General features: G+C 42.2%; 1 protein-coding gene across 1 annotated transcript in view; it reads right to left on the bottom strand.

Moving 5' to 3' along the window:
• Positions 1 to 318: 318 nt before the first annotated feature.
• Positions 319 to 9,623, bottom strand: part of CFAP91 (cilia and flagella associated protein 91) — a gene marked incomplete at both ends in the record, with an annotated part of 27,439 nt that continues 18,134 nt past the window's right edge. Inside the window, 5 exons of the mRNA XM_010175110.2 lie at positions 319 to 422; positions 1,643 to 1,791; positions 3,027 to 3,248; positions 6,301 to 6,447; positions 7,997 to 8,068. Of these exons, the coding sequence (XP_010173412.2) occupies positions 319 to 422; positions 1,643 to 1,791; positions 3,027 to 3,248; positions 6,301 to 6,447; positions 7,997 to 8,068 (694 nt within the window). The remainder of the gene's footprint in view (positions 423 to 1,642; positions 1,792 to 3,026; positions 3,249 to 6,300; positions 6,448 to 7,996; positions 8,069 to 9,623) is intronic.

Genomic DNA, 9,623 nt, shown 5'->3' with positions numbered 1-9,623 from the left:
ATAAAATAGACAATTCATAGCCATGCTACTTAAAGACATTTCCCAGTTTGTTTTTGAAGGTGCAATGGGCTGCTTCTTCTTATGTAGTTTTATTGTTGCAGATACATCAAAATAACATCAGGTCTGAATTCAGGCCACCATTCTAAAAGAATAAAGCTCATGAGAAAATAGTGAAAAAGGGTCAGAGTGCTTAACTTTCTACCTGCAGAGTGCAAAAGAGGACTCTCAGAGAACTGAGACAACTCTTGGCACTGCATCTTTCCTTTCAGTGAGCTACAGTGAGGAGGGTGAACCAGTTCACGAAGAGAATAAAGTTACTGGACTTCTTACCTTTTTCTCTGGTAAACATTTTCTCAGCTTCTGGAATCAGGAAATTATAAACCAGCTCTGCTACAATCTCTTCTGACTGTAGGCGTGTTCGACTACAGAACAGATGCAGTGGTATTAGTATTTTAATTTTCTTTCCAGATCACTTCTGCAAACACAAAACTCCTTTGTAAGTATTCTCACTATTTTCAAGGAAGTGTATTGTCATGGCAGTAACTGTCAGCTGGGCCTCTCTTTATCCTACAAACAGGTGACAGTGTGACAATTCCCCTTTGCACTGCACTGCCAGTGTATTCAATACTGCATTGGAAAGCAGTATTTCCAGGGAGAAGCTCACCCGAGACTCCTCATCCTCCAAAGTATTTAGGAGCCCAGTTCTCACTGATGACCAACTGAGTTAGACACGCAGATACCTCTGAGGATTTGCATCTTTGTCAATTTAGTCTTTGTCCCATTGCTGAGTTTGCTAAATTCTTCCCTTTTGTGACTCCGCATTTGGCTGGTCCCCATGCTCTTTTCCATGCCAGTGTTTGGTGGGTTCCCAATTGGCCGAGGGGCTGCATGCATTATCTACGCTTCATTCTCCCCAAGGATTTCAACATTCTGGTTGTATTCATCTAGTTACAAAATACACAGCTGCTGTACCATAGGAGAGTCACTGTGTCATTGGGATTTTTATGGCTCAATTCCAAAAAAAAACCCCGAGCATAGAAACTGAACTGGAGATTTGGCAGGTCCTAAAAGTATTCACTGCTGATGCCCCAGCGAAACACAAGACTGTGGTGTTCTCAACAACTTACTCTACTCAAAGTGCCTTGTCAGGCAGCCATCAATACGACTGACCCCCATGGAAATTGGCAGTTTCTTAAAGAACAGCCACCCCAGAATGAAAGACTGCTGTATAGCTGTATCTTTTAGCATCTCTTTCAAACCGATTTTCTGTAGTAGTGTAAATAAATGAAAAGACCAGTATGAATGGGTATTGCTTTAGGCAGTTCCCAGATTCACTTAAAGCTCAATCACAGCATTACATTGGCATGGAGAATTCTAAAAAGGGTGATTCACAGATCCCACAAGTGATTTGCAAACGGAATCTGGCACATGCTGTATAGAAATAAGCTCTGATAGATTTATATGTGTGTACCAGGTAGTAACAGTGTAGTTCCCATACAGCAGGCACACTAATGAAGCGATTGTGAACAGTATTGCTCTGCCCTTCCCATGTCTTAGATTCTACGTGTAACCACAGATGCAGATGGTCAGGCAGGTTCTAAACTGCTCTAAACAGCCTCTAATGTGCCATTTAATAACGTACCGACTTTCCATTTCGTAAGCAATGTCATTGATTTCTACAGCCATTCTCTGAATCTCTTCCCTGGCTTGTTCTTCAGCTGTGTTCTCCATGCTACTCAGGATTACGTCTTCCAAGTAGGATTCAATAGTGCTCTGGTGCACTTTCACCACCTGGAACAAAACACCAAGCTATTGTTTCTTTGCCTATTGCTGTGCCAGCAGTGTGGTGGAAACACATTTCCAAAGAAGCAAGAACAACAGACCAGACTTAATTTCAGGCAGGACAGCCTGTGATTTGGTTTCAGAGGGGCTTTCTGGGAAGAGTAACTTGTGTAAAAAAATATTTTCTAATAATGCTTTCTGAGAACTAATTGAACAGAAACAAGTGCAGGAAAGAACTGGTGGTGAAAGAAAAACTTATCCTCAGATCCAGTTCTGCTGCAAGAGGTTACTTCTGTGAATGCAATGGCAGTTGCTCCTCAGTACTCATGGTCCCCTGAGCAAGAACTGCCAAATAATAATAATCAGTATTGGCTTTAGTAATTAATCTGCTTTGATTCAAGCAAAAGAAAAGGTTCCATCAAGCCAACCAAAGTAACATTAATAAAACCAAGACAGAATTATTGGTTTCCTTATAATGGCTGTAGAGCAGAGATTCTAGAAATGGGTCTTTTCCTTCTGCTAGTCTGAGGGCATAAGTTTATGGCACTTCAATCCTCCTTGCTTCCCACTCAGAGACACAGAAAAGATAAGAGGAGAAGCTAATATTAAAAGAAAAATAAACATGATGCCAGACTCCCTTGGTATTAATTTCCTCCCACAAAGTTTAAAAATTATTGGTTTAATCAATTAGGTTCCCACTCATTCCTTTCAGCTGTGAGAAATATGATTGTCTGCAGTCAGGAGCTAGGGAACGGGAGTATAGAATATGCTAATTCAGGATTTTTGTTTCTGGATTTCAAGATTATGATATCCATTATCATTACTTCAAAATAATTTTTGTACCTCTTGTTATTTGCAGTCCACTTTTGGGGCACAAAGTCTTTCCAAAACCTTGCTTGAAGGCATCCTTCCTGGGAAAGCACCTAATAGCTCTACTGAACAAGCCTGAAGATGATCTAGGTACATCTGTTCTCCATAGGTGTTTGTTGTGGAAATTTAGAAACCTACATTCATTCATGATATATCTAACAGGATTGTCTGTAGGGGTTTTCAGATCATCCTTAATTTAATGGGCATGACTCTCTTAGGAAGGAGTCACCTTCTCTTCACTAAGCCCTCCCCCTCACTTTTAAAACTAGCTATCACCAAAGTCAGAGCTGAAGCACCTCCCTTCCATCTGGACCTTCCCACAAGGAGGCGGTTCTTACAAACCACCCACTGTCCCACCAGTCTCCCTCTCTTGCCTGTTTGAAAATCTCATCTTCTTCCTGACGCCGCCTCTCTTCCACCTGACGGCGTCCATGCTCCTCTGCTTCCCGCATCCGCCTCTGCATCTCAGCCAGCATGATGAAGGCGTGGTTTTTTCGCTCTTCCTGCATCCTCACCAGCTCTTTGGAGAGGAAATCAAACATGTTCGCCAGTACCCTTCCTTCTTCCCTGGCCAAGTGGCTTTCCATCAATGACAGCTTTAAAAAAAAAACCCAAAGAATTGTGTTACAAATCCCAGGAATGCTGTTTGAACTCCCAGCAGTACCACAGGCATGTGAAACAGCTCTGCAACATCCACTCAGACCAGCCATGGGACAACCCTAGGAGTTTTGCATTCTTGCTCTACATGTGCTGGGCTGGATTCTGCATAATGTAAATTCCTGTATACAGATTCTGAGGGCATAAAGAGGCTAAAAGATGGAAGATGGCAAAACCAGTCAGTGCAGGAACAGTCCCAATCCTGTTACACTAGGACAAGCAGCCCTACGCTTGGGTGGGTGGGAGGCGATAAAGCACTAGAGGTGCTGTATTCCAGCTATTAGGAACCACAGCTTTGAGTGTAATTGGAATAGTTGCTGAGGGCATTTGCTTGTTACTGGGGAATGCACCACTGCCTGGATCAAGAAAGGGGAGGTATAAAACTGACGATGAAATTACTTCAGCTGCATGCTTTCCATCTTTCTGTGCTAAGCTTAGCTAGACCAGAACAGAAAAAAAAGGATCAAAAGTTGTGAAAGAAGCTTCTCTCTAGCATTTGGAAAGTAAACAATTTTTATGAGAAGGAAGCTTGAGTAAAGGCTTAGGAAACTGAAGCTGTGAGTACAGCCACATTTCTATCCTCTCCTAAGGATATTAAATGTCTGTTACAGTTCAAAGCCACCTCGGTCTTTGCTTGGACATTCATGATGCAACCAAAGTGATACAACTTGCTGAGGTAATAAGGCAACTATGAGTCCCTACAGTTTTATGTATTGAGTTATTACTTAAAACTACAAGTTACTAACTGCTAACAAATTTAGATCAACAGTAATTGAGTCTGCAGAATTGCAAATGAGACCTCAAAATTCCAGGTTATGGAAAATCAGAAAGTCTGTGACAGAGCTGAGGCTAGATTCCAGTGTTACTGTGCCATTTACTCGTTGCTCCAAGCACATCATGTATTATGGGTTGGGTATGTGTAACTGCACTTCAGAAAGGGACAAGACCTATGGTAAGTTCATCATCTTCAGTATGGACTATGAAGCCACAGTCCTTGGCAGGAGGGAATGTCTGGAGCTGGCTGGGATGCTGTGTCTCTGTTGGAATAAACAAGTGCTAACAGAGTAGACCTGAACATAAAACTCAAAATGGAGCTGAAATATCCCAGACAAGTAGTAATAAATCAGCTTGCTTATACTGCTGTGCCAGCTGCTGATGCAGTGTTTCAAAGAAAGTGGCATTGTCAGTGCTGCACACATCTAGAAGTGACAGTGCTTAGCCCGTGGTAAGATGGAGGATGACAATGCAGTAACTTCAGCGCTCCACAGGGAGGGATAACATGGAACTAACATGCTGCTTTCTCTTCATTGCTCCAGGTGCTGTGTCTAAAACCAGTGTGAAACAGAGGAAAGCAACCCAGAAACATTCTTATCTTAGACTTTTGTTATATACCAGGTCAGAAATTTTCAATCCCTCCTCTTTGCCCATTTTATCTGGAGTTTCTATCTTCTTTCTGGAGAAGGCATTTATTGAAAAATACTTATTTTTATACTGAGAAGGTCAAAAACCTGAAAAAAAACCCCCTATGACCACCAAAAACTAAAGAACTGTGAGTCATCAGTGACTGTCTAAAATAGCCACAAACACAGAAAACTCATGCACATGCACTCCGGAGCGTTTTAAAGCTCAATATGTTTGAAGACCCGAGGCTTGGACTGTGTGCCTTCAGAAACATAGTAAAAAACCCTCAAGAGTAAAGGAGATAGATACCAGCAGAGGGGGATAGTGGCTCTCCCAAAAGGAAATTCTGAGATCAGAGGTCAGCATCATTACCATTTGCTCTCTCTCCTTCTCTATGAATGTCATATGGTGTCTGAACTGCTCTCTCCTTCACTATCAACTGGGCTTCCAGAAAAGAAGGAGCATTTCAAGTTCCTGATGCCTAAGGCTTTTATTTTTCTCTTACTTCCTCAGCAGAAAAATTCTGTATTCCTGCATTCCACACCTGGGCTCCCTGTGTATGAAGGAGCATCTGGAAATGATAAACAGTGAAATACAGTCACCTGGTTCAATTTTGACTGAGATCTGAGGGGAAATTTTGTTGCTGCCCACCCAGCAGGAAGCAGTGGTCTGGCTTCATCTCTGCCAGGCCAGGTCAGCCTGCCAGCAGATGCTGTTATCATCATCTGGAACCTGCAGATTTACCTCACAGCAGGTCACTGAAAAAACAGGAGTAGTAAAAACTACAGGAAAATCTGCAGAAATATGGGAGATACTGTATAACTGAGGTGCAGTGAAGCCTGGACAAAATTTCTTTAGGATCCATTTCAGACCAACATCTGCCATTTGATTCATTTTGCTCTGGAAGGTTGCAGCCCTGCAAGGAAATAGGCTGGGAATTTGCATCCCCAGCTCTCAGGAGATCCTTGGCAGAGATTGGAGCCCAAAATTTTTCTGCTCTCCATAACAGTGGCAAGTAACAATGAGACACTATTGCTAAGGTCCTAGAAATCTCGAGCCCAGCAAGATTTACAAGGTAAGTCTGCTTTGGCTTCTTTTGTGATACTTTATGCCTGAGTGGGTGCCAAGCTAGAAAAGGAACAGGGAAATGACAGAGCAGTAACACACGTTCAGTAAAGTATCAGACAGATGTGAGTGACAAGCATGTATTGTGATGCCAGGTCACAGCACCAGTCAAATGGATTGAAATGTGGGAAAATTGAGGTTTGTCTGACAGTGCAGTTTGTTCAAAGCCCTGTAAATATAAGTAAGTGCTCTGTCTGCAAAGCAAATGCAGCCTGGGTAGCAGTTGCGGTCAGGGCACCTCAGTCTGTTTCTGAGATTCCCCAGAGCCCCCACAGCAGTGAGAGCAATTTTAGCAATCGAATGCTTGGCCTCTGCTAGGCGAGCTTTTTTGTTACTTGGGGTGCTTTCTGTGCTGTGGATAATAGAAAACATAAAGAAATTAAATGCAAGAGTGTTGGGGGTACTGCAAGCACAGACAGGTCACCACAGTGTCATGAATCAGCCTTCCCATCTATAGAGGCAAACCTTGTGCATTTGCAAGTCCTGCTGTTGCTGTAGGGCCCGTGTCAGTTGCTCCTCTGCCTTCAAAAGCAGCCGTCTGTCCTCCTGGAGCGCATGAGTGGAGCGCAGCTCTCGGATCAGCTCCAGCCGCTTCTCCTTCTCTTCAAACATCTTTAAAATAAACAACCAAGCATATTAAATGGAGAATATAGATCAACGTGTTTTGACAGAGCACACCCTTTTTCTCTAAGTTGCAGGGTCAGCTGTTTCCAAGACCTAGTTCTCTGTAAGAAATTTGTGGCCACAGTTAGGCAAACACTGCTGCTGTCAGGTAAATCTTGCCTAAACCCTTCTGCATGGAAGACTGAAGGTCTGCTGTGGAGTATATATGATCCATTGCTCCTTTATTATAAAGTTTTTTTCTTTTTCTAAATTCTATTTGACTTCACCCAAAACTCAAACCACTGGAATGCAGAACTGTAACAACAATGTCAAGCAAAAAGGGAAAGACCCTTCTGGATATTGTTATAGCAGCCTCAATGTCAAAGCTTCCCAGTGTGAGCATTACCCCTTTTCCTCAGTCCTAGGCTAGATGTCTCCTGTTTCAACATCTGCTGTTCTCTGATCTTTGTTTTGAGGGAGTCCAGCAACAGCTCAAAGCAATAAATTGGTGGGGAGGCTGGTGCAACTGGTGCTGTCCCTGTTATGGGGTTGTGGCCCACCCCTTGCCTGACACAATCTTTTCATTTCCCCTCTCTTCCAATAGGACTTCCAAAAGCAACAAAGGATCATTCAACCCTGCTCACATCATTGTCCAACGGAGTCAGATATTTCTGATCCAGTAGTAGCTGGATGGAGATTCCTAAGAATTATGGGACATTTCATGGTGTGAAAGTCAACAATCCTGCAATGGCATCAAACATCCTTCTCATAGATTACCACAGAAGTGGAGAAGACTTGGGTAGTCTATATTCCCCCTCAAACCACTTTCACAGTATTGCATTGTTTGCTAAAGATCAGGCCAGAGTCCCACATGGGAACAATTCACAAACATTTAAAAATTAGTGCAAGAGAGAGTATCAATAGTCCAGAAAGAAGCAGCAGGCAAGAAAACAAACCCTCTGGACTGGTCTGACCAAAAGTGACAGACGTGCTTAATATAAAGCCCACGGGTCGTGGCTACTTAATTTTTACCTAGACCCGCTTCTACTTCACTGAAAGCAGAATGAAGGGTCCTGTACTTGCTGAAAATCATGGAGGCATGTTTCAACTGCTCCTTATCTAAGGTTTAGGTCACCATCACAGGAAACTGGAAAGATGGTATGAAATACAAGCTGTCCTGCTGGGATGTGGGAGGTTTCTTATGCCTGGGATCTTGGCATAATCAAGGCAAAATGTACTCATGGTCCAGATCTAATCTAGAATTTGCCATTTCAGTAATTCTGCTATGAAGCATCTAATTAAACAGCTGAGTGTAGGGGACGGCAGGAACAAGGAGACATCCACAGATGTGTGTAGGAACCTAGAAATTCCTGTAAGAAATTTGGGCTGGAGAGCAAAGAGGGACTTGAAGCCTTGAAGGACTTCAGGTCACATACAGGAGGTTATACTGCAGAAGCCTCATTACCCTTGTTTAGTGCTGTGGGAGAAAGATTGCAAACACACCCTCAATCATTCCCATCGTTCTGAAGAGAGAGAGAAAAAAAGAAACACAGAATACCATGTTCTGAATAGCCCTGCCACGGAGCAACTTCTGCAGACAGATCACTGCCAGCTCTGTTTCCTCTTCCTCCTGTCGGAACACAGCAAATATCCACACAATAATTAATTATTTCTTTGGAGACTGAGATTTCTGTAGATTACCTGTGTAACTTTCAAAAGGTCTAACTCATATCCAGCTTTTCCTCTGTTGTTTCTGAACGCTGTTCTACTTTCTAGGGAAAGGAAGGTCAGTCAGACTAATACATACTTCTGTGTTTTACAAGAGATGGGGACAAAGGCTTTATAATTAGATTCTATTTGAGATTTTAGGGGGTCTTTGAGAGGAGTATGTAATGGGAAGATACTGATGGAGAAAATTACTGTAGGCATCAGAAGTACTATTTGTAGCTTGACTGAAACTGAGTTTTCAAAATGAGCATCTGCTACATGAATTTAACAGGTCAAAACACTAAGGGGATACAATTATTATTGAAGGAGGTGCAAGAGAGCTGTTAACCATAAATAAAGATATTAAATTAAAAGGTAATATGTACAATTTTTCTTTATTTATATTTATTCCATTGGTGACCTTTATCAGAGTAACACAGTAAATTTAAGCCTCAGAAAGTTATACTTTGGAAATAAAATTAATTACATTATATTGTGATTTGTCTCTTTGAAAACTTTACTGGCCTAGCATTGCATGACTGTTATCAACTTGGAAGAATGATGCAGTGTAGTGGGAAGGGGAACGTGGCCATAGGAGTTGAAAAAAAAACCCCACAAAAACCAAGGCTTATTTTAACTGGAGGAAGTGCAACTGGCAGCACTTTTTCTTGCTGAGGGATCTTCTAGTCTGAAGTCAACAGCAAGAGAAGGAAAAAGCTCATTGGGTGCCTAGGAATGATAAAAGGAAATCTAAAAATTACAAGGAAGGTTTTTTAAATAAAAATCCTATCAGGTCTGCATTAAAATGTGGTATTTTAGAAGTGCTGGAAAAACAGGGAAGAGTGTAGGATGAGAGAAGTGGTGTGGGCTTGAATATTAGTATCTGTTTTTTCTCAAGTGTTGCAGATTAAGTTTTCCAAAAGCAAAAGGAAGTATTCCTGCCTTTCCATACCACTACCCAGGAGGAGCAAAGCAGAACTAGCCAAAGGACTGCCTTATGATTTGGTATGCTCTTTGTCTCTGGAAAGAGGGGATGGATTTCCAGTCCAGTTAGAGAGCTAAACTGTACCACACCACCTGGCTACAGTGTGAAACCCCTTCAGGACAGAGTTTTGGAAAATGAGATGGCACGTATACTGGACAGGTAAGCCAAACTGCTTGGTTTGATTAAAACTAAGATTTGGTTTAAATTTTTGTGGGATGCAATTTTCTGTACTTGTATTGTTGAGTGCTGCAAATGATGCCTTAGCAAGGGTAATTATCAGCTTCTCCATCTGCCTGCTACAGACAGCAGGAAAGAGCGAGGGGAGATGGAAAGACTATCATGCCCTGCAGGAAAAGGAAGGAAAAAAAAAGGAATTAAGGACATAGAAGGATCTAGGAGCAGGCTGAAAACTACAGGGAGCTGGGAGAAAGCGAAGGAATTTGGAGGCGCTCTGTGAGCCTGTTGGGCTAGTAAGTGCATAAGAAATAACACA

Source organism: Antrostomus carolinensis, unplaced genomic scaffold, assembly GCF_000700745.2.
Source record: "Antrostomus carolinensis isolate BGI_N321 unplaced genomic scaffold, ASM70074v2 scaffold42349, whole genome shotgun sequence".
NCBI classification, from domain to species: domain Eukaryota; kingdom Metazoa; phylum Chordata; class Aves; order Caprimulgiformes; family Caprimulgidae; genus Antrostomus; species Antrostomus carolinensis.
Note: the sequence above shows the minus strand (reverse complement) of the source record. Positions and strands in the feature narration are given on the sequence as shown.